The 24,740-nt window shown below is 45.3% G+C and overlaps 2 protein-coding genes across 6 annotated transcripts in view; one reads left to right on the plus strand and one right to left on the minus strand.

Moving 5' to 3' along the window:
- Positions 1-1,705: 1,705 nt before the first annotated feature.
- mtmr6 (myotubularin related protein 6) lies at positions 1,706-21,440 on the minus strand. 2 transcript variants are annotated; one of them, XM_060899723.1, is made up of 14 exons: positions 21,220-21,440; positions 17,011-17,130; positions 12,788-12,950; positions 12,479-12,636; positions 12,086-12,214; positions 11,721-11,855; positions 11,125-11,257; positions 10,885-10,994; positions 9,846-9,971; positions 9,019-9,068; positions 8,726-8,926; positions 8,375-8,509; positions 2,253-2,379; positions 1,706-2,182 (listed from the first exon to the last, which is right to left on the minus strand). In XM_060899723.1, exons 1-14 carry the CDS (start codon positions 21,241-21,243, stop codon positions 1,862-1,864), a joined length of 1,932 nt encoding a protein of 643 aa, XP_060755706.1. In that variant the 5' UTR covers positions 21,244-21,440; the 3' UTR covers positions 1,706-1,861. The 2 variants fall into 2 exon arrangements, with proteins under 2 accessions (XP_060755706.1, XP_060755707.1); XM_060899724.1 differs by lacking the exon at positions 17,011-17,130.
- Positions 21,441-21,854: 414 nt separating this feature from the next.
- The window catches only part of nup58 (nucleoporin 58), an 80,619-nt gene continuing 77,733 nt past the window's right edge, over positions 21,855-24,740 (plus strand). For all 4 annotated transcript variants that reach the window (XM_060899725.1, XM_060899726.1, XM_060899727.1 and 1 more), the window contains exon 1: positions 21,855-22,262. In XM_060899725.1, coding sequence (XP_060755708.1) covers positions 22,183-22,262 — 80 coding nt within the window. In that variant the 5' untranslated portion in view covers positions 21,855-22,182. The remainder of the gene's footprint in view (positions 22,263-24,740) is intronic.

Raw genomic sequence — 24,740 nt, forward strand, 5'->3', positions numbered from 1 at the left:
CCAAATACGCCTTAGCTAAAGATATTTTGCAAGCATGCTTCAAGCTCCACTCCTTTTCACACTGAGTATATTTCCAAACCTGCCTCTTTGCACAACCCCTAGAAAGTTTTTTTTTTTTAAAGTACTTTTACATCTAGCTCTTTGCACCTCTATATACACACAGTCCCCTCCGAAAGTATTGGAACACAAGGCTAATTCTTTTGAAAACATTTGGATTTGCGGTCAAAAGATAACAGTGTATGAACCAACAGATCAGAATTTCAGCTGTCATTTCCTGTTATATACATCTAGACGTGTTAAACGTCTTCGAAGATGGCACCTTTTGTTTGAGCCCACCCATTTTTTCAAGTGATAAAATATTTTGGAACGTGTGACTGACAGGTATTTCGTGCTGCCCGGGTGAGCCCCGTTAGATTAATTGTTCACAGCCCTGAATGTCGACTCTTGGTTTGAGCCCTGAATTTCACCTGTGAAGGCTGCTTGTGTTGTTAAAAGGATAAACCAACATGAAGACCAGAGAGCTGCCTCGGGGAGAAAAGCAAGTCATTCTGAAGATGAGAGAAGCAGGATAAGCTTTGGGCAGAGCGAATGGAAACAATTTGGAACGTCCTGAAAAAGAAACCACGGGTGTAGTAATAAGACGACATGGAAATGGTCAGGCTCAGGAGAACATCAGCAGTTGATGAAACAAACATTGTAAGACTAGCAGTGGATCAACTTGGGAGGGGGGGGACTTTACGCTATATTCATCTCATATCATCTGTAGCCACTTTATCCTGTTCTACAGGGTCGCAGGCAAGCTGGAGCCTATCCCAGCTGACTACAGAAGAAAGGCGGGGTACACCCTGGACAAGTCGCCAGGCCATCACAGGGCTGACGCATAGACACAGACAACCATTCACACTCACATTCACACCTACGGTCAATTTAGAGTCACCAGTTAGCCTAACCTGCATGTCTTTGGACTGTGGGAGAAACCGGAGCACCCGGAGGAAACCCACACGGACACGGGGAGAACATGCAAACTCCACACAGAAAGGCCCTCGCCGGCCACGGGGCTCGAACCCGGACCTTCTTGCTGTGAGGCGATAGCGCTAACCACTACACCACCGTGCCGCCCACGCTATATTCAGTGAGTGATAATTCTGCGAGAGTGGTGGTGGTGATGCGTTTTGGGGGGGATGAGGAGGGACTGTGCATTTCCTTGTTTCTTACGATACAGGTGGACACCCCAACGTCCTGGTGATATACTGCCCCCTATTTGTTTGCTTGGAATGCAGAGTATGAATTCAACAGATGACCAAATTTTACACACTGCACCTTTAACCTAATGGAGCAGCATTTCACCTCCAGAACAGGAGGCTCCCCAACCCAACCCCTTTACATATTTATGTACGCATGTATGTTTGTTTCTAGCTCCGCCCCTTTGCACACAATCCCTAAACATGTTGTTATTTCTTTCAAAAAGTCCACATAAAATTGTGGGGTCATTCTTATTTTTGAAATTCATTACGATTCAGACCTGGCAAAAAACAGTAGAATCCGTGAGAAAGCAAACCAAAGAAAGATTTTAGCTGGATGCTTTCCGTCGTCTGTTTAAACATTTAAATTTTCTTCTTTTAGTGCTATTAACACTTGGAAAAAAAAAAAAAAAAACGCATCTTCTCTCATCCCAGACTATGACACACAGCTCACCTACACTGGATTTGCATTAGAGAACACATCCTTTTTATTTATTTATTTTTACACATGGTGTTCATCACGCATTCTCTCTCTCTCTCTCTCACACACACACAGGTCCTTCATCCATCTTTCATCACTGATCCTGACCAATATACACATCTCAGTCCTTCTGTGAGCCTCAGCAGGTCATTCGGGCCACTCCGAACTCCAGACTGACGACAGCCGGCTCACTTTTGGAGCCGAACGAACCTTGGAGCTCCGTGAAGCCGTTCTCTGAGGCGCTACTGCCCTCTACAGTCCGTTCTCCGCCGCTGCTGGGCAGGACGTCGTCCTCCATCTCCAGCGCCTCTTCTCCATAAAGCTCGTTGTCGTCGTCGTCCTGTTGCACCTCCTTTCGGCTGACCGGAGCTCCGAGGATGAGAGACCGCGGCCGGGGAGGAATACCGCGCTCCTTCTGGTGGTTCAGAGGAGACGTGCTCACGCCGAACTTCTGCAGCTTCTGCACAGAGAAAGCAGGTAAGATATCCATCAGGGATTCGTAAGCAAGGTCAGGATATGTATCTACTCACCTCCTGCAGGCCTTGCACGATGTTCTCCAGTTCCTTGTTGCTTTCTTTAAGCGTGAGGGTGTGTTTGAGGATCGACTGGCGCGGGTGCATGGAGCGGTCAAACTGGTGGTACATGTTTCTCCAAAACCTGATGCACAAAAAAAACCCCACAAAGGAAGTCATTCAATTCCTCTGGGCTCCTGAGTAGAGCAACAGCAAACAGACATCATCTTTTTTATTTAGAACGTTTCATTTATATAATCCTACGTTCTGCAAATTTAATGCCTGCCCATCAGTTGTGTTCAATCTCACACACACTCTTATTGCAGCCTGAAGGAGACAGAATCACATTACAGCGCTAAATTATTGTATCTGCATCGACTCTGAGCACCGTCTTGTACTTTTTGGTCGAAATGCTCCAATTTGAAATACGCATTCTTCATCTCTTACACACTGTTTATAAATCAGTCTGCACTTTTTTGTTTTGCAGATGCCATCCAGTTTGTGCATTTTTACACACAAACCAACATAACACAGTGAATGTTAAAAGTAGACGGCCTTTCGATTTCATAAAATCGGTGAAATTTAGTTCCCTCTGAAATTTGCTCACTGTGATAAGATGTTACAAAAATAAACCTAACAACAAAAAAAAAAAGAAACAAAACCCACAGGCCATTCTGTGGCTGGGAAGTTATTTAATTTGAGGGGATTAAAGCAAATAATGTGCACTCGCTTCGCACAGTCAAGCAGACAGAGGAACTCCGTGTGTGTATGCGCATGTGCAGGTTTACCTTTGAGCGTGCACTGACAGTTCCATCATTCTGTCGCTAAACGAACAGCTGATCACACCGAGGTGCTCGCTGAGCGCTGATATTTATTAGTTTGGTCCTGCGTTTCCTTTCCTTCGTATATAACATAACGTCTTTTTCTTCTCGCTTTCTTTCCGTTACTGTAGTCACTCTTTCACGTTTCATTCGCACACTCACGTCCTCCATTTTTCTCTCCTGTTTCAAATTTGTATCCCACAATGCCTTGCGCGAACAGGGAAAGCCCACCACGTCATGCATGACGTAGTATCTTGAATTGGGTCATGGTGAAGCAGGAAAATATAGTGGAGAATTTAAGGCCACATGGCTCTAAAGTCATTAATTGTTCTAACTAATAAAATTGGAAGTCTGTGATTCGAATTCAGTAGCTTTCGGTCCACTAAACAAAAATAATTGGGTGTTGGGGAAAATTCTTTTTATGACCTACACTTGAAAAATCTGAAAGGCCGTTGTGGCAGCGGGGGTGTGGTCAAGCATCGGTCTGTGACCGGAGGGCGGAGTCAGGGAAGGTAAGTGGTAGAATCACTGCACCTGATGTCTATTAACGTGTGTTTGTGTGTCTTCCCCAGTGACCGCACCCTATTTAAAGAGAGAGAGAGAGAGCACAGAGGAGAGAGCTCTCTCCCCAGCCAGACGACCTGTGTGTGTGTGCCCATGTGTGACTGGGAGACAATTAGATAAGCTGAAAAGCTGAATAAATAATTTTTGTGAACTCAGTTGTGGCCTGCCGTCCTTCTGTGCTCCTCCCCCTCATACGAACTGCCACAGTGGTGCCGAAACCCGGGACCGGAGCACAGAAAAGAACAGCCCCATGGAGTCCTCCCCTTTCGCGGACCTGGTCCACGCCCTCGCCACGGCCCAGCAGAGCCAGCACCAGGCGCTAGTCGCCCTCCGGAAGCAGCAAGAACAATGGTCCGAGGCCCTAGTGTTGGCGCAGCAGGAAGATCGATAGGCGTTCCAGCACCTCCTCGCGTCGGCGGGGTCCAGCACCTCCTCGCGTCGGCGGGGTCCAGCACCTCCACCGCTGCCTCCCCCCCCCACCCTAACTAAGATGGGCCCGCATGACAACCCTGAGGCCTTCCTCACGCTCTTCGAGCAGGCAGCAGAGGCCTCGGGCTGGCCGGTGGAACAGCGCACGGCGCGCCTCCTCCCCCTGCTAACGGGCGAGGCGCAGCTGGCCGCGCTACAGCTCCCCGGTGACCGCCGGCTGGTCTACGTGGACCTCCGCCAGGCCGTCCTCCAGCGTGTGGGACGCACCCCTGAACAGCAGTGACCGCGCTTCCACGCTCTGCGCCTGGAGGAAGTCGGCCGGTCGTTCGCGTTTGGCCAGCAACTCCGGGACGCCTGCTGGCGGTAGTTGAGGGCCGACAACCGCAACACCGAGGGAATCAATCAATCAATCAATCAATCAGGTAGTACTGGAGCAGTTCATCCCCCGTCTACCTGAAGGGACCGCGAAGTGGGTCCAGTGCCACCGCCCGGCGTCACTGGATCAGGCCATCAAGCTGGCGGAGGACCATTTGGCGGCTGTTCCAACGGCAGGACAGCGGACATCTTCTCCCCCTCTCCCCCCCCCCTTCTGTGTCCCATCCTCGCCCCGTTCCCCCACTGCGGAGATGGGGCCCACCGCACCCGCGGTGCCGGCCCGCCGCACCCGCGGCGCCCTCCCGTTTCCCCCTTGTATGTCTGTCTCCTCCCCCCCCCAGGTGAGTGAGCCCCAGAGCGCCGGTGCAGAGAAGAAGCCCGGGCTGGTTTGCTGGCGCTGCGGGGAGCCGGGCCACCTCCAACAGCAGTGCTCGGTGATAGAGGTGGGTGCGGTGGTTCGGATCCCCGACGCGCCAGGAGCCACCCTCGATCGGGCCGGAGCGTATCGCATACCGGGGAGTGTCCAAGGGGATACATATCAGGCGTTGGTGGACTCTGGCTGTAATCAGACCTCAATTCACCAAAGCCTGGTGCAAGACGAGGCATTGGGGGGAGCACAGTTGGTGAAGGTGTTGTGTGTGCACGGGGATGTTCACAAATACCCTTTAGTGTCGGTCCACATTCTTTTTCGAGGGGAAAAATTTAGAGTAAAGGCGGCGGTTGATCCTCGCCTTACCCACTCGATGATTTTGGGGACCGATTGGCCGGGATTTGGGGAGTTAATGAGTCATTTAGTGAAGAGTGGGTCCTGCCATAGTTCAGCAGGGGGAGGTCCCGGTGTCACATTGGCGGGAGCAGCTGTCACAGAGCCGTCTACGTCATCTCTGCGTCAGAGTGAGGAGCAGCAGGCCCCTCCTTCTATTGGGGAATCCCTCGCGGATTTTCCATTAGAGCAGTCGCGAGACGAGACTCTGCGGCATGCGTTTGACCAAGTGAGAGTAATCGATGGTCAAACGCTCCAGCCAAACGCCACCCCGTCCTTCCCCTATTTCTCTATTATGAAGGATAGATTATACCAAGTGACGCAGGACACTCAGACTAAAGAGCGAGTCACGCAGCTTTTGATTCCAAAGAGCCGCCGGGAATTGGTATTCCAGGCGGCTCACTTTAATCCCATGGCTGGACACTTAGGGCAGGATAAGACACTAGCCCGAATAATGACCCGGTTCTATTGGCCAGGGATTCGCGGCGATGTCTGTAGGTGGTGTACAGCGTGCCGCGAATGCCAGTTAGTAAATCCAGCGGCCATTCCAAAAGCGCCTTTGCGCTCTCTCCCATTAATCGAGACCCCGTTCGAAAGAATTGGGATGGATCTCGTCGGGCCATTAGATCGGTCAACACGAGGGTATCGTTTTATTTTAGTTCTGGTGAACTATGCAACGCGATACCCGGAAGCAGTGCCTCTTCGCAATATCTCAGCACGCAGTATTGCGGAAGTGCTCTTCCGCGTCATCTCCCGAGTTGGAATCCCCAAAGAGATTCTAACTGATCAAGGCACCTCGTTTATGTCACGCACACTGAACGAACTGTATGGATTATTAGGAATTAAGCCGATCCGCACCAGCGTTTATCACCCACAAACGGACGGTTTAGTTGAACGGTTCAATCGCACCCTCAAAAATATAATTAAAAAATTCGTAAGCGAGGACGCACGTAATTGGGATAAATGGCTCGAACCCTTGTTATTTGCAGTGCGAGAGGTCCCACAAGCCTCCACAGGGTTCTCCCCGTTCGAATTGTTATATGGGCGTAAGCTGCACGGCATTCTAGATGTGCTGCGAGAAAACTGGGAGGAGGGACCTTCACCAAGTAAAAATGAAATTCAATATGTTATTGACCTGTGCGCAAAACTCCACACACTCACACACCTAACCCAGGCGAATTTGCGGCAGGCCCAAGAACGGCAAACCCGCCTGTACGGCAGGGGTACGCGCCTTAGGGAGTTCACACCGGGAGATAAAGTACTCGTACTGTTGCCCACATCGAGCTCCAAATTGATCGCCAAGTGGCAAGGACCCTTTGAGGTCACACGGCAAGTCAGGGACGTCAACTATGAGGTGAGGCGAACAGACAGGGGTGGGGCGCTACAGATTTACCACCTCAATCTGCTCAAACTCTGGAACGAGGAGGTCCCCGTGGCGTTGGTGTCGATGGTTTCTGAGAAGGCAGAGCTGGGGCCGGAGGTTCAAAAGGGAACATTGGCATCGCGTACCTCTCCGGTCCCCTGTGGAGACCACCTCTCCCCGACCCAACTCGCGGAGGTTGCCCAGTTGCTCAACATGGGCATCATCGAGGAGTCCCACAGTGACTGGAGCAGCCCAGTGGTCTTGGTACCCAAGGCCGACGGGTCGGTCTGGTTCTGTGTGGACTATAGAAAAGTCAACGCGGTGTCTAAATTCAACACGTACCCAATGCCTCGTATTGATGAGTTGCTCGATCGACTAGGCACGGCTCGCTTTTACTCGACACTGGATTTGACAAAGGGTTATTGGCAGATCCCCTTGACTCCATTATCCCGAGAAAAAACGGCCTTTTCCACACCATTTGGCTTACACCAGTTTGTCACACTTCCTTTTGGGCTGTTTGGGGCACCCGCTACGTTCCAGCGGCTGATAGATAGGGTCCTCCGCCCCCACGCCACCCATGCGGCCACATACCTCGATGACATCATTATCTATAGTAATGACTGGCTGCGGCACCTGCAACATCTGAGGGCCGTCCTTGGGTCGCTGAGGCGAGCAAGTCTCACAGCCAACCCGAAGAAGTGTGCGATTGGGCGGGTAGAAGTACGATATCTGGGCTTCCACTTGGGCAACGGGCAGGTGCGTCCCCAAATTAACAAGACCGCAGCAATTGCGGCCTGCCCGAGGCCCAAGACCAAAAAGTGGGTGAGACAATTCCTGGGGCTGGCTGGCTACTTTCGTAGGTTTTACCTAATTATTCGGATGTCACCAGCCCGCTGACTGATCTCACTAAAAAGGGGGCACCAGATCCAGTCCAGTGGATGGAGCAATGCCAGCGGGCTTTCTCTGAGGTGAAGGCTGCACTGTGTGGGGGGCCACTGTTACACTCCCCTGACTTTTCTCTCCCCCTAAAATTACAGACAGATGCATCGGACAGAGGGCTGGTTTGTCCCAGGAGGTGGAGGGGGAGGACCGCCCAGTGCTGTATATCAGCTGGAAACTGTCAGTGCGTGAGGGGCGCTACAGCACGATAGAGGAGTGTCTAGCCATCAAGTGGGCGGTCCTTGCCCTCCGCTACTACCTGCTGGGACACCCTTTCACCCTCTGTTTGGACCACGCGCCCCTCCAGTGGCTCCACCGCATGAAGGATGCCAACGCGCGGATCACCCGTTGGTATCTGGCACTCCAGCTGTTTAACTTCAAGGTGATCCACAGGCCGGGGGCACAGATGGTCGTGGCGGACTTCCTCTCCCGTCAAGGGGGGGGGGGGGAGTCGGCTGCAGGCCGGACAGCTGCCCGGCCTGAGTCAGGCGGTGGGGGTATGTGGCAGCGGGGGCGTGGTCAAGCATTGGTCTGTGACCAGAGGGCGGAGTCAGGGAAGGTAAGTGGCAGAATCACTGCACCTGATGTCTATTAACGTGTGTTTGTGTGTCTTCCCCAGTGACCGCACCCTATTTAAAGAGAGAGAGAGCAGAGGAGAGAGCTTTCTCCCCAGCCAGACGACCTGTGTGTGTGCCCGTGTGAGACTGGGAGACAATAAGACAAGCTGAAAAGCTGAATAAATATTTTTTGTGAACTCAGTTCTGGCCTGCCGTCCTTCTGTGCTCCTCCCCCTCATACGAACTGTCACAGACATCTAGCTTTAAGTGACTCCAGAAGTGTAATTTATATTTTTTTGTGAAATGAAACTATGATGTAGAGCGCGTACTTAAAGTTCCAGGGCTGCGTGGAAGGTTCCAGAACCGGGTGTGATTCTGCAAAACTCGGGCTGTACACGGGGTTGAGGAAATTCTGCTGCTCGCTTAACAGATGAGCCCACAAAGAGTACGTCCTCTCTTTTAACCTGGAAAGAAATCACACACACACACACAAATGCTATTTATTTGCAATTCAGCCCCTAAAAAGTGCAGCAATACATTTCTTTTGGAAACTGACTTTCATTTCTGAATATAATATCATCGCTTTAAGGGCATACGTCTTGTTCACTTATATATCAGTTTGAAAACACTGACTGAGTACTCATTTATCATCAGTTTCTCATGTGATTCCACACACTCACTGCAGCTCTTCTCTCTGCCGCTGGTTGTTCCCCAAGAAGTTTCCGAACTGACACGAGTGCACGTGCTCGTGGATCTGGATGAGGAACCACTCGCTGAACTGGAAGGCCTGAGGAAACTGCTCCGTCAGCTGCCACACACTCTCCAGGAACTGCGTGAAGATTGGAGATACCTCCTTCGGGTCGCCGTCCAACTGGTCGCACCTGAGGAGGTCATGCAGAGACGTCAGTGTGAGACAGAGAGACAGTGAGTGAGATGACTATATGGAGGATTTCATACACGCCCTGAAACACACCTGTCTGCAAACTTGTGTCCGAAGGAGATCCAGTCTTTCTCAATCAGCACCTTGGAGAACAGGAGGAGAGGAAAATTTGCTTCAGGAAAGAAAAACTGTGCTGAATATTAAACACAGAATCACAATGACCTGTTTATGTACTTATTTTTCCCCCCTATTCAATATAAACAACAACAACAAAAAAAGAGCAATTAAGAAAAATAAACTTTAGACGTTTACGACTGCACACAAGTGTTTTAAAGGTACAGTCAGTGATTTTGGAAGAAGGTTTGAATGAAGTTAAACATAAACCTCCAACAAATACAGCCATACAGCCCTGTCCATAAGCGTCCCCCCTGAATGTTAGACTTCCTGAATGTTTAGTGCAGCTTGCAAAATGATTGCGTTTTAGAGTATGGTAGGATGTTGATGGCCCACATCCTGTTCTTGGTTTAATTTTATTTCCATTACAGACACGACACACAAAAAAGGTATGTTGAGTGAACCAGTGTTTCACCACCGGCCCATTAAAGGTACAGTCTGTGCTTTTGAATGATTTGACACATAAAAATTAAAACAAATGTAAACATGCCCTCCAAAGCCACACCCCCAAAACATGTAATCCCTGGAACGTACGAGTCCTCCTCACCCTCCTTGTGATGAAGCGTTCTCTCCTGGGACACCTCAGAGACCAGAGTTTCTCCTCTGAGCAGATTATTTCAGTAAATTTTATCAAATTTAAGGAGAAAGTTATAATTATCACTGACCGCACCTTTAAAGTGAACACAGTTTTGTTCTGGAATTTTCTGCCTCCTGAGTATTTCTAGAGAGTAGAGTTGAGCTCATACCATGAAGCCTTTGATGGTGCGGTAGTAAGGGTCCATGAGCAGAGCACCCAGCGAGCAGACCTGAGCCGTGCGATCCCAACCATCTGAGCAGTGAACCAGGACGCTGGCGCCCTCTACTGTCACCGCCTGCGAACATCAATAACAGAAATACAATCAACAGTCCCCCCCCAAAAAAAAAACCCACACACACACACACACACACTTCTGCTTATGTAAGTACAGCCAATGTATAATTCATTAATATGTAAATACATGTAATTGTTTTTTTCGCAGTCCAGTTTCCATCAAATCCTGTGCTCTGATTGGATGGCGAATGGGTCCGTATCCTACGATACAGACCCCAGTTATGGACCTCTGGCGACTCGTTCGCTCGTTTTTTGTCAACATTTATCTTTTTTTTAATAAAAGATTTATTTATAAGATTATCAAAAATCTTATAAATTTTTGCCAGCATTTCTCAGGAGAATAGCATTAATTTTACAACATGGATAGCGATAACGACAGTGTTCACAGCGAAAGCGAGTTTTACTACCCTGAGGAAGAAGAAAAACATTTCAGGAGAAAGCTAAAAACCTCTAACTGTTGCTAACGCCAAGCAAAAACATGGCTGAATCCTGAATGACTCAATTTTGTATAAATAGGGGACTACATAGGCGGCAAAATGTAGTTTTTTTTCCTGCCATGGAAGTGCACTTGTATACCGGGGAGGAAGCCATTTGCATTACAGCCGTGAATGAGGATTCAAAATGGCGGCTCGGCTCGGTTTTCCCTTTCGGGCGCTCTCGTTTTCTGTTAGAATTTGGTAAAGAAAAAAATAAATCTATTATTTACCAGCTTAAGGTCGGTCCGTATGGTGAAATACCGTGACCTCGGCCTTGAATACTGACCTCGGCCCAGAGAGCCTCGCTCAGTACTTTCAAGACCTCGGTCACGGTATTTCACCATACGGACCTCCCAGCTGGTAAATAACACACACATACTCATTATATTATATTATATATATATAAAAAATTCTTAATCCTGGAGTGTGTTCCCTGACCTTTGTGAGGAAGATGGCAGCATCAACAATCGCTTTGATGTGACGCAACCAGCCGCTGTTTTCAAGTCCTACCAGGAACTCAGTCACGGAGAGACCACGAGTGCCCACCACTGAGAGAGAGAGAGAGAGAGAGAGAGAGAGAGAGAGATCGCTGATATAAGACAATGCAACATTTCTTAAATGAAAAAAATTAATAAATAAAAATGATTTTATATCTCTCTCTCTCGTCTTTCTCAAGACCTTCCAGAAGTTTCTGTAGGCTGGCTCTCATCACGTGGATGTTCTCGATGCCCACGAACTGGAAGCGGATGTTGGAGTAGTTGTCCTTGTTCTCGTAGCCCTTCCCCGCCGCCCGATTGGCCAGCGCGTTTAACTGAAACACAGTCACGGTAGAGCTTTTATGATTTACTGTTGCGTGTGTCTAATTTATTTATTTTTTTTTTAAATGGACAGTGAGATAACCTGGTCAAAAAAATTCACATGTTTACAGCATCACAGTATCATGAGGAACATTCTGGATCTTTGCGGAAGAAAATTAACATGACATTTTTTTCAACCAAAGCGTGACAGAGTCCAAAACAGTTCTGTGGAATCAGCTGAAAGAAATCCGTTATGTTTAAGAGTTTTTAACCACAGAATACGACCCTGAAGAAAATTCTCTCTCAATGGTGTTAATCATCAGTGTTTTGAAATGGTTAGAAAAGACAAAATATATTTAAATGAATATATAATGAAACATTATTACAAACAGCATTCTTCTGAGGCTGTATGGTGCTGGAAAACAGGGAGAGAGAGAGAGAGAGAGAGGACGAGTGTGTGAGCGAGAGAGAAAAAACCTTAGGCCTGGTGTCCATGACATAGACGAAGCGGTTGTTGTGGTTTGCTTTACTGATGGACTGCAGCATGTGTTCATCTTCCAGACAGCGAGCGCTGAAGCCTGAGAGGGGCTGACTGCATCGACACACTGCTGCCTAACACACACACAGTTATATAAAGCTCTTAAACTGCTGTGAACACAGCTCAGTTCCTGAAAACTATGGAAACATCTGTGTGTAATCATGTTTTACACACACACACAATCATAACCTTGATGATATAAAGCTATAAAGTGTAGCAGGTTCACCGACAGGAAGTACAAAAACACAGACATCCAACACCTCCCCCCCCCCAGCCCACAGAGAGACACACATTTTGTTCTTACCTTCTTTTCCTGGTAAAAGTAGGTCAGCACGGGGAAGCGGCCTTTACTCCTGAACTTGGAGCTTCCCACGATGATGGGTTTACTGGCCGTGATGGGAACATACAGGTCTCTGGGGTACGTCTCACACACCTGAACACACCACAGCATGCAGCTTACAGTCAAGCATTAAAGAACGACAGAATAACAGACTGAAAGAAGCAAGACCAAAAAGACACACACGCAAAGACACAGGCAGAAAGAAAGACAGACAGACAAGGAGCACAAAAGAAAAACAGAACTACAGAGGACACAGGAGTGCTCCGAGAGTGATTTATCCTGATGAATGGGGGACAGCCTGAGGCAAGAGTGTACACTGCTTTATCTGAATAAACAATAATAAACCTCTCATTTCACCTTGTAGTCTCTGTTCACGTCTGTCAGCTGCCACTGGTCACATGGTACACCCATACGCTCAAACTCCGCCCCCAGGTCAATGAGCTGCCAGCCCTCCTCCCTCTGCTGCTCGTTCTGCTTCGGGTTGTAGGAGAACGCGTAGAGCTCATCGTACGACACTACACACACACACAGTTACAAAAGCAAGCAGAAGTCACCATCTAATTCAAAAGATCACCATCTGGGCTGGAAGTCTGTCTCTCTCTCTCTCACACACACACACACTCATTTGACTTGAGCTTCTCTGACTTTCCTAATAAAGTCTCGGACCTGGTCGGAGCAGCTGGAGCAGTGAGCTGTAGATGTCGTGGCAGTCTCTCTCACGCGAGATCACAAACTGAACGACTCGGAAATTGCGGCACTGGATGAGCAGCGGGCAGCCGCCGGCAGTCAGAGAGTGTTTCTCTACAGATGCGATGTGGTGATGAAGAATCTGCAGGAAGAGCACACACAGCATCCGAGTCACATCCCAGGCGTGACGTTTCAGTTTTCCAACAAACCGATAACAAAATGCTATGGCTTCACATAAAAACAAGAAAGGCCTGTTTGTTTTTGTAGGCATATATGATGATATTTATGATTTATAGAGTCTTTCACACTTTTTTTTTTTTTTTAACTGCAGAATTTGCATAATGTTTCCTGTGCATGAGGTATAACACACCCCTCAGGCCTGCAGACATCTTTTTTAGGGCATAATGGGGGGAAAAATTACACATTATATTTAATTCAATTTAAAAATAAATACATTTTAAAAATAATTTCAATGATCTGAGCAGCTTTTGGATACGGATCAGGTCTGAATGAGCCTCACGTCCAATTACAATTTTTCAATAAAACGAAAACGCAAGAAGTGAGATAATCTGAGCAGCCTTTTTTTTTTTTTTTAATTTAAAATATTTTTCCCATGAATTTTGCCTTTAATTTTGGATTATTGTCTTGTTGCAGGATGCATTATATCCACATTATTTCTTCTTTTAAACATTTCTAGAGATAATGAGATGAGATGTATATACATGTTACTGTAAATAATATAAATATGGACATTTTCCTTTTTTAAACAATTTTAACATTTTTTTGTCCCCACATTTTACCGTGTGGTAGAGCAAAAGCTGCTCATGCCATGTTGTGTTGTTAAACACCCTGTATAATCATGTGATCAATTAACTGATTAATTGATTAAATCGATTGAGGAGCTGATTCTCAAAAACGGCTTCCTTCTCTCGAAGCGTGCATATTAATGAGGTAAATTTGCATGTAATAACCAAAGGACACACAATCAGACATGTTCCAGGACGCCCCTCTGCATCATTAGTGACTAATTTCATTTAAATTCACTGATTTAATTAATTAAATATCACCGCTTTGAAAATCAGGCCCCCGGGGGTCCCGTTAAAAATGCACATTTATTTGCACAAAGCGATCCGTTTGACCTTGAATATGAAAATCTGCAGACGACACAAAAGGAACCAAAACATGATAGACTCGGGGTAAATCCGCCTCAAATCATCAGATTTCAGAAAACGTTCCCGCCTGACCGTTCCAGATTTGCTTCATACTTTCAGAGATTAAGATCATTATGGCCCTTTTCCACTACCCTTTTTCAGCTCACTTCAGCCCGACACGGCTCGCGTTTCGACTACCAAAAACCAGCACGACTCAGCTCGCTTCAGCCCTGCTTAGCCCCTAAAACTCGCACCGTTTTGGAGTGGGGCTGAAGCGAGCCAAACCGTGCCGAGTGAGGTTGGGGGCGTGAGCAGACACTCCCCTGTGCACTGATTGGTGAGGAGGAGTGTCCTCACATGCCCACACACGCCCCGCAAGCGCGCTGGGATCTGTAAACACCGCAAACCCGGAAGAAGAAGAATTATGAATTTCGAGAATTTCTGAAGCCTTATGCGCCTCGCCTCATCTATACGCTCTTGCCAGTATCTGTCCGCGTTGTCGGTGACAACAAGCCACAGCACCAAGACCAGCAACACTAACGACTCCATGTCCTCCATGTTTATTGTTTACTATCCGGGTCGTGAGACTACCGCTTAAAAGCTCACTGAATCAGTGACAGACAGAGCATCGTGGATGAGTTCGCGGAGCGCAAGGCTCGTCGTATGCCCTTCAAATAATGCGCGCAGTAGGCTATTGATGTTTTATTATGAGCCATGTACAGTATGTCGCCTAATGTTTTTTTGTTTCTGAGTTACATGTTCGTTTGAAGGACTTAATGTACAAAATAACATAGTTGCACCCCGTAGTGTTGAAATTGGTAAACACAGTGCATTCAGTGAGGTTTGCACCGCCCTCCTTTTATTTCTGACTCTTCCTGTCACCGTTGCAACCTCTGAGCGCTCATTCGTATGCCCTTCAAATAATGTGCGCAGTATAGGCTATTGATGTTTTATTATGAGCCATGTACAGTATCCTAATGTTTTTTGTTTCTGAGTTACATGTTCGTTTGAAGGACTTGATGTACTAAATAACATAGTTGCACCCGGTAGTGTTGAAATTGGTAAACACCGCAGTTGCGGACATTTTGTAGCCTAAAATGATGTTATGATAAGCTTTAATAAAGGGCTCGGTCATTTGCCCCGCCCCGCCCCCGGCCCGGCTCTGACTTGTTCCGCCACTGTCACTGATGTCACTGTTTGCGCTGCTTAACGACATCACCTGACGTCCACCCACTTTCGCTAACTCCACCCAATGTGTCCACCCACTTCCAGCCAGCACGGTTCAGCGCGGTTGTAGTCGAAATGCAACTCCAACAGCCCCGCTCAGCTCGACTCAGCACGGCACGGCTCAGCCGCGTTTGTAGTGGAAAAGCGGCATTAGTCCCAATAAACGGTGTGTTTAAATGTGGAGATACAGAGGGGAGTGAAATTAATTTATTTATTTAAATGGATCAACTATATATATATATATATATATATATATATATATATATATATATATATATAGTGGTAAAGATGTAATTGTGGATCTTCAGTTGCACTATTTGAAAATATCTTGTACCTAAAAACAATTCCTGAAAATTTCATGCATCTAGTTTAAATAGTTCACAAGTTATGGCTTACGGAAGGTCAGAGTTTTTCTATAGCATTTCTTTTTACGGTAAAATCCGAGCCACGCCCCTTATTCATGCCCCGATACCTCAAAAACTAACAAAGGCATAAAGCTGAATTTTGTACACTGTTTACTGGGACGAGTGACATTAATCTCCGAAAGTATGACATGGTCAGTCAGGAGGCCTTCAATTTTGACGCACAGCATGAGCGATGAGCGCAAAATTAATGGCACCCAAGTAAAACCAGCCCAGCCTGTGTTGTGAACTTTTACGCCGATGCGATGAGTCACTCAGGATGATCACCGGAGCTCGTTTCTCTCAAACAAATCTTACAAAAACAGCCTGGTCGCATTACCCGGGAGTGCCGAGCCAGCGGGCGTGTACCTCAGCAAATACAGAAAGCGTTTTATAACTGCGGTCGTACACTGTCTCTAATCTTATTATGCTTTATTATTTTCAGGCCCGCAGCTCAGATGGGATTTTCTGGAACACTCAGTTTGAGCAGGAATGACTCTGCAGCCTGAAACATGAAAATAAACATGACATCTTTCTCTATCACGCTCGAGCAATAAACATTTTTCAGGACATAAATGACAGCTACATCTCTAACAGCACCAAACCGGGGCACTTTTTTTTTTTGTTGCGTAATCTTCCACATCTATTCCACAACAACACTGAGGCTCAAATTGGCAACGTGACAAGATTTTTAAAGAGTTGATTGTCATGCAATTATAAGATAAACACATCTCATTATCTCTAGCTGCTTTATCCTGTTCTACAGGGTCGCAGGCGAGCTGGAGCCTATCCCAGCTGACTACGGGCGAAAGGCGGGGTACACCCTGGACAAGTCGCCAGGTCATCACAGGGCTGACACATAGACACAGACAACCATTCACACTCACATTCACACCTACGCTCAATTTAGAGTCACCAGTTAACCTAACCTGCATGTCTTTGGACTGTGGGGGAAACCGGAGCACCCGGAGGAAACCCACGTGGACACGGGGAGAACATGCAAACTCCACACAGAAAGGCTCTCGCCGGCCACGGGGCTCGAACCCGGACCTTCTTGCTATGAGGCAACAGCACTAACCACTACACCACCGTGCCGCCAGATAAATACCGTACATGTTCGTATTAATTAAAACAACAACCTCTCTTCTCATGTGTGATGTTCTCTATAAATATGACTGTTCATCAAATCAGTAAGAAAAAAAACCTGCTCAGTCAGGTGTCAATATTTATTAGACTTCTCCACAGTAACTGTAGTATCATTGTAATATATAACTATACAGTTACATAACTCTCATTAATAAAGGCAGGGTCAGTGATACTGACATGAGTGGTGCACAAATTAAAATACAGATTTTATTTTATTTTTAAATATATAATGCTGTATAAATGAGGATTTTTTTTTTCCCCTCAAAAAATCTGTTACCCATATCTCCTGAGCACTGGCTGTGTTACTGTCTACGAAGATGAGGTGTGAGGCGGTCAGGTAAAGCGTGCCTGTCGTCGACTTGTTGCTGAAGCGATCCAGAAGCTTCACCTGCTCCACCTGAGGGGACACACACACACACACACACCATTCATTACCACGATGGCCGCTTTCCACCACACGGATCGATTCGGCTCAGGTCATTACCCATGATCCTCCACCTCAGCTAGTTTTAGTGCCCATTTTATTCTCCTTAAACGGCTCCCTGTTCACTAATGGAGCTCAGTGCCCTCCCTAGTGCCCTTGTGCATAGTGAACAGCGCCATTCTGGATTCAGCCGCGGGGGGGAAGAATTGGCACCCCAGGGTGTATTTATGCCATGAAACTTCACTCCTCTGCATGTTCTTTCAGGATTAAAGTATTGGCCCCCACTCTTTCTGTATGCTCGCTCAGCCACCCACAAAAGTATTGGCACCCCAGCTGTATTTGGGCCATGAAATACATGCTTCCCTAGCCTAGTAAACTAGACCCACCCGCCTAGCGGCCAAAAATATTTTTGCCTACGAGTGGGTCTAGCCGGCGGCACGGTGGTGTAGTGGTTAGCGCTGTCGCCTCACAGCAAGAAGGTCCTGGGTTCGAGCCCCGGGGCCGGCGAGGGCCTTTCTGTGTGGAGTTTGCATGTTCTCCCCGTGTCCGCGTGGGTTTCCTCCGGGTGCTCCGGTTTCCCCCACAGTCCAAAGACATGCAGGTTAGGTTAACTGGTGACTCTAAATTGAGCGTAGGTGTGAATGTGAGTGTGAATGGTTGTCTGTGTCTATGTGTCAGCCCTGTGATGACCTGGCGACTTGTCCAGGGTGTACCCCGCCTTTCACCCGTAGTCAGCTGGGATAGGCTCCAGCTTGCCTGCGACCCTGTAGAAGGATAAAGCGGCTACAGATAATGAGATGAGATGAGTGGGTCTAGCCTCGGACCATATCAACAACACACCCCGGGCATCAAATCGTGCCCGCCAATCACAACGCAAGGGTTTTGTTTGGATTCTTTGGGCGGGCTTTTGCAGGAATGACGACAAGGCTGCGCGACGCTGGAGAAAGCGCAACAGAAAAGATGGCTACGGCTATTGAACAGCGCGCGTTTGACTCCGCTTTGGAATCAGTTTTAGAAGAATTATACTTGGAGTTTTCGTTGAAACATGAGCAGGAAGAGGCTCTCCGCTCATTCCTTTTCAAGAAGGACGTTTTCGCTGTTTTGCCAACTGGCTATGGCAAAACTCTGATCTACCAGCTGGCTCCCCCACTGCTTTCTGTCGCTCTGACTACGTCACAGTCACTGTTGCGCTGATTGGTCAGAGCGTTGGCCTATACGCACAGAGACAGTTTGAAAGACAACGGGTTGTTCCTACCCACACCCTTCGGAAACGTCTACGACCGAGACCAGACTAAATATTCACATTTAGTCTGGCTTGCCAGGCTAATGCTTCCTCCTTTTTTATTTCTGGTTAAAGGCTAAACTATTGGCACCCCAGTTATGTTATGGTGCATGGGTTGCCATGATGTGAAAGTTTGTTTTTCTGTATTTACTTCAGGGTCTCCTCTCACAACCCAATTAAAGTTTAAAGTATTGCTATCCCAGCAGTTTTTGGATGCTTGGGCCAACATTAAGTGAATGTTTCCTCCCCCCCCCCCTTTTTTTTCCCCCTTCTTGGTTAAAGATTAAAATAATGGCACCTCATGGCTGCATTTTTATTGCACGGATATGAAACTTTGCTCTTCATTTTTTTTTTTTGGAAGGGGGGGGGGTTTAAATATTAAAGTATTGGCACACCCAAGCACATGTGTGTGCATGGATTAAGTAACCATTAAGTAAACGTTAGGTCCTGTGCGTGCATGTGTATAGATAGTGAGATCAAAGTATTGTCATCCCTTGGCGCACAGGTTTATGGGCTGCCATTAAATTAAAGCTTGTATCAACATATGAGAGCAAGAATGCATTTAAAATATTAGCTGGCTGTGTTTGGGTGTGAAGTCACAAAGTGACGATGGCTCCTTCGAATGACAAGCAAAAACATCAGGCAAAGTAACAAAGGCGTGTTGTTTGTCTTCCGTTTCCAAGAATATAACTACTATCCTAACTTTTATTTATTATACACTGCAGGTAGCCTGTGACAGTTTTTCTTGCACTTGGTTCTCAGTAACAAAAAGAACAAAATGGTGCACCACACCCTGGCAGACTGTAATGCAACTCCATGTTGCACAGAGCTTAACTGATCGCGTTTGTGTATTTATAGACGAAAAACATAACAGGTGCGATTAAAACTAATATTTAGTCCAGCGACTGACCTGTGGCTCAGTAATACACAAGTCTCAAATGAATCTCAGCTGCCAATAAATACAGCAGCTGATTAAAAGGTAAAGGAGATTTTATAACAAACTATTCACGCTGTGTTTACACTGTTTATATTGTCTGAGTGTTTAGTCTATGTCTAGTTCCTATCTAGAGTGTTTATACTGTTTATATTGTTTGTTTGTTTTTTCAATTATTCCATTTTTATTTATTGCATTGCCTGTTTGCACCGTGGGTCAGAGAGGACTGAAATTTCATCTGTGGTGTATGTCGAGCATATTTGACAATAAAGTTGACTTGTCGAGTCTCTGTAATTTATATCGGTTTTAAACGACACAGTGAAATATTTTCCAATACGGTATTATTTTGTTCTTCAAACATAAATCTGAAACACATTTTAACGCAATTAAATTAAACAGAGTTGCAGGAATTTCGTGACACATTTAAGCCACGTTGCACAAATGTAAACACGCCCGTCTGTCTAAACCAAAACACACACATGGGCCATCATCACTGAAGTTGGATCCTGATCAAGTTTAGCAATTTAAAAAGAACAATAGCACAGATATGATCACAGAGCAGCACAGTAACTTGTTTGACATGCTGATAACCGATGATCATTAACCTGCATGAAAAAAAATATTGCCACTCCCCTGATATTTCAGAAAGATAAGAACATTTTCTTGAAGCCGTGACAAACAGGAGGCACCAATGGAATGGAAAATGTCCTGGACTGGAAATTTACAGAGCAGAATCCATAAGCTCCTGAGATAAGTCTGGGGGACGTTTGCTCAGAAACAAATCAATCAATGCCGATGCATAGCCTGTGTACAAACTGTACCTGCACATAAATAAAATATGATTTAAAGAGGAAAAAAAAGACAGAAAGATGCAAAGTCTATAACTGGAGCCACCATCCACAAATTTGTGATTTTTTTTTTAAACAACAAGCATCACTTGGGAGGAAGAAAGGGTGCATCTTTTATGTAGGATTTAAATAATCTGTGTTTGCAGTTTTAGAGATTTCTCAGGACTTTAATAGAGCTAATGATGCCTAATTTTAAGTTTTATTTTAAAATAATAATAATACCCCCAAGCTTCCAACTAGTACTTACAACATTGCGGTGTCATTCAGATGTGTTCATCTAATATATTTAGAACATTATGTTCAATATGAGAAACATTATGTTTCTCAGCATTCAAATCAGTATGCTAATTTTATACGCAAAATCGCGACATTATCACAAACCGTGATAAAATGCTCGGCGAATATCGAAGCGTTGAAATTTAAGATCAATATATTTATCCAGCCAGCCAGCCAGCCAGCCAGCCAAGTGCATGCAGAATAGAGTTTCTGTCCAATCCAAAATCTAGTGGACTACGTAGTGCGTAAAGGCCCTGTTCATTAGTCTGTATAGTCCACTTAAAAAAATGGAGTCGAGATTGATTTGGGACGCAGCCTGAATTGTCGGCCTCTGAGACATTTTTTCGCGAAAAGAACAAGACACAGCAAGCTGGAGAAAGAAAAATAAAACAAAAAAGTGGTAGAAAGAAGGTCACTTGCAAATAAAAAAGCCTAAGGTTAAATTTAAATGAATTATGCTAGCAGCTAACAACAATATGAGCTAGCTATACGGCGAGCCGCTGAGCTGAGTGTTGTGTTGTGAAGTGAAGTGTGTGAGGGACATTTCCAGGTCTGCATCATCCAGAGAAATATCATTTCACCTCATACAAACTGATGAATCTTTTATTTGCATCATAATGCATTTAATCCCAAACGGACACCGCTGTTAAAGTTAAATAAACAGCGCATTAGCGACATTCTCTCACTGAGCTCACTGTAACGTGTATTTTTCAGCTCGTTACCTTCGGGGTCCGGATGTGCTCCATCAGCCCACTGTGCTGTTATTGATGCTGCTGTTGTTGTTACTGTTGTTTTAATCACGTATTAAGCGACAGACGGAAAAGATACCGTAAACAGGTAAAACCGTACATGGGAAAAAAAATCAGTGAAATTTCAGCTGCCTCTCCCTCCAATGAATAATCTCTGTTTAAGGTTCTGATATTTACTCAACCGCTGTTCGGATTTTTTTTTTCCGCAGCTGTATTGCAGCATACGCCCTCTGATTGGATAAAGAGTTAACGTTAAATTAATATCGTCCAATCGTTCACGTTTAAAATTGGAGATGCGTGAGTGCGTCATCGCTCAGGAGGCGGGCTTTACCTAGAAATACGGGTGGGAAATTGAGATGCATTTCAGTTAGCTTCCGGTTTGTACTTCCTATTAGGGTGGGGCTTGCAAGATTGAAGTTGTAAAAAAAGAAAATTTACATTTTAGAGTGAGATATTTGAAAATGGTTTGTCTTTTGTAACAAAAATAAATAAAATGTATGTTTAAAAAAACCCTTTTTTTTGTTTTGGTACAGCGAGAAACGAAACAGGATATACGTGAATGTATTGTTTTATTATATCTTCCAGGACAGTAGATGGCGCTAACAAGAGAAAGAAAGCACGATCCAGAACAAGAACTATTGAGCGCGGAAACAAATTCGTGCAGATTCTATTTTACTCATTTTTATGAAATTACGCCTCGTTTCCAGAACGTGATCACTTCTTTTATTGTACGCATTTCGAGTTTAATTGTTGGGGTTTGCAATTGCGACCTTTTTCGAAATTTTAAAGGTCTAATGGTGGGCGATTTTAGGGTTCTGGGCCGCACGAGGACGCAATGTTTGAAAGCTAGCATTGTTAGCTAGCTCTTGGCTCCTCCTGCTTTTATCCCGAGCACGCGGTTTAGTCTGAAAAACAAACAACAAGTAAATAATAAAAATGTCGGGGTTTAATTTTGGAGCGACTACCCTGGGTTCCACTAACCCCGGAGGGGGCTTTTCTTTTGGAGCAGTGTCCAGGTACAGTATGAGGATCAGGAACTTGGTCTCGAACCTGTTAACGAACCAGTATTTTACTAAATTTAGTCTTTAGAACACCTTAAATAATTATTTTTTCCTATGTAGGTATCAGAATGTACATTTAAACTTTTTGGCATGTGTTTTAATATGCTAATGATGGGATAAATCATTAAATATGCTCTTTATTTGCATATTATATCTTATAATAACCTATAAGGAGGAAGGTGCTGTCTGCCCTCTTCCTGATTGGCTAGTGTCACAGCCATGAGTCTGATCCAAGAGGGCGAAATTGGCCATGCTCTCAGGTGGGAGGGGCATACTACTCTCTCTCTCTCTCTCTCTCTCTCTCTCTCCTAAATCACTAAACTCCTAAAAACCAGACTACTAGGAAAGAAAAACCTCACAGGCCTAATGATGCAGTACCAGTCAGTCCCCCAGGATTCCGCGGGCCTTTTTTGTGATTGTTGCGGGCTAAAATGTCTGATGTTGCGGGGGGTTCCAAAAAATTGCGGTGTTTTTTAGGTTTTTGTTGCAATTACATTGCGGGAGGAAGTGAAAGTTGCGAGAAATTGTTGCGATTTTCTCTTTTTGTGATTAAAATTGAATGATATGTTAAATATTAAGTTATTACTGAAAAACTATTGATTAAAAAAACAAAGACACTGAGAAATGGTCCTATAAACAACTTTACCAATATAAAAGATTACCAGGACTACAAAAATGCAGAAAAATAGGCTTTACTTATCCAAATGCACCTGTTGGTTCAAAAGTTAAAGTGCAGAGAACCTCACAGCACAACATGAACTTACCTTAAAATATAATATAAATGCCTCAGGTTTCATGTAAGAAAAAAACTATTAATACTAGTCCTGTGTGCAGGCAGTCTCTCCTGAAGACTAAATTAAACAATAATTATAAACTAATAAAATAAATGGCTCAGGCTTCATAGAAGAAAAAAAAACAATTTGAACAGAATCTCACAGTATGATGCTGAAGCTGCCTAAACAATGGAGAATAAAATACCATTTTGGCAAAAATGTTGGCATCCATTAATTTCTTGCATTAAGTAAAAAAAATGTAAAGTTCACACAGTCCTTCACTGTAAACATAACACACTTTCAGTAACAGAATTTAAGCCTATATAAACACTGACTCGCGCATGCTGCTTCTCTTGAACGTATACACGGAAGTAAGGCGGAAGGTAGTTTGTCGACGTCACCTCAAGACGACGCCAACGACTGGTCAAATTTGTGGGAAAGTTGCGGTGATTGGATATAATTGCAACACCGCCCTGAATTCGTGGGGATTGGTTGAATTTTCATTGATGTTGCAAATCGCGAAATCCTGGAGGGTCTGACCATTAACTGTATTACTAAAAAAAACCTTAAACCCCACGCAGCTGCAGTGTAGTGAACATGAAAATTTGTGTTAATGTGTTCATGTACCCTGTGTCCAAAACCATTCCCTACTCACTATATAGTGGACTATATAGTGAGTTTGCCATTTTGTAGTGCTGTCCGAATGTATAGTGAGAATTATTACACCCTATATAGTGCACTCAAAGTATCCCAGGCGAACCTTGCATGACTAAGTCAGGTTAGTAATATGAAGCAAGTTGTTTATTTAGGAATACCTCCAAGGTTGTATGCGTTGTCAGGTGGTGTAAGCTGAGAGTTGTACACAGAGAAAGAGAGAGTAGTATGCCCCTCCCACCTGAGAGCATGGCCAATTTTGCTCTCTTGGATCAGACTCATGGCTGTGGCATTGTTATGGTCATGGTCGGGATAAAAATCCTTGGAAATATAAAAATGTTTAAACTTAAATCCTGATGTCATCCTTAAGTCCAAACACTACAGAACATTTTTTTTAGGAAATGTAAAAGCTTTCCAATGATCTTCTCCCCAAATTAATCGTAGCCTTACAACAGCTCCCCTGTGTCAAGGGTGAAGGCAGAAAACCGCATCAGTTTTTGAGGAAAGCGCCATCCGTGCATCATGGACTAGTGTCACTGACGGGTAGAGGTCGGGAGAGAATGCCCCTCCCACTCAGAGCATGGACTCCCTGTGGAAGAGAACTCGCGATCTCCAGATGATATGCTGAATGTTTTTCTGTTGCGCCTTTGATTTGTGAAAAATAAACCTTCACAAATTTGTAGAAAAGTTTTTTTTGTTGTTCTAAAAGAGCCTTTTTTTTAAGTTGCAAAAGCAGGAAAATCAGCTTTCGTGTGTGGTGCCTGCCTGTGAACCATCATTGGAAAGCTATAACTTGGAAAAATTAGCAAACTGAAATTTCATCGGTGTTTAAAGGGATCCTCCAGCGGATTTACTCTGAAACTTCTGTTAAGGAAAAGTATTCGTAGATTTCAACCTTCGTTTTCGGAGACGTAATAGTGCTCTAGAAAAATTAATTTTGATTAAAATACCAGACGGGCCTCCTGCGGAAGTGATGTATGCGATGACGTGGCGTAGTGGAAGCTTG

The sequence above is a fragment of the Neoarius graeffei genome, chromosome 19, assembly GCF_027579695.1.
Source record: "Neoarius graeffei isolate fNeoGra1 chromosome 19, fNeoGra1.pri, whole genome shotgun sequence".
NCBI classification, from domain to species: Eukaryota; Metazoa; Chordata; class Actinopteri; order Siluriformes; family Ariidae; genus Neoarius; species Neoarius graeffei.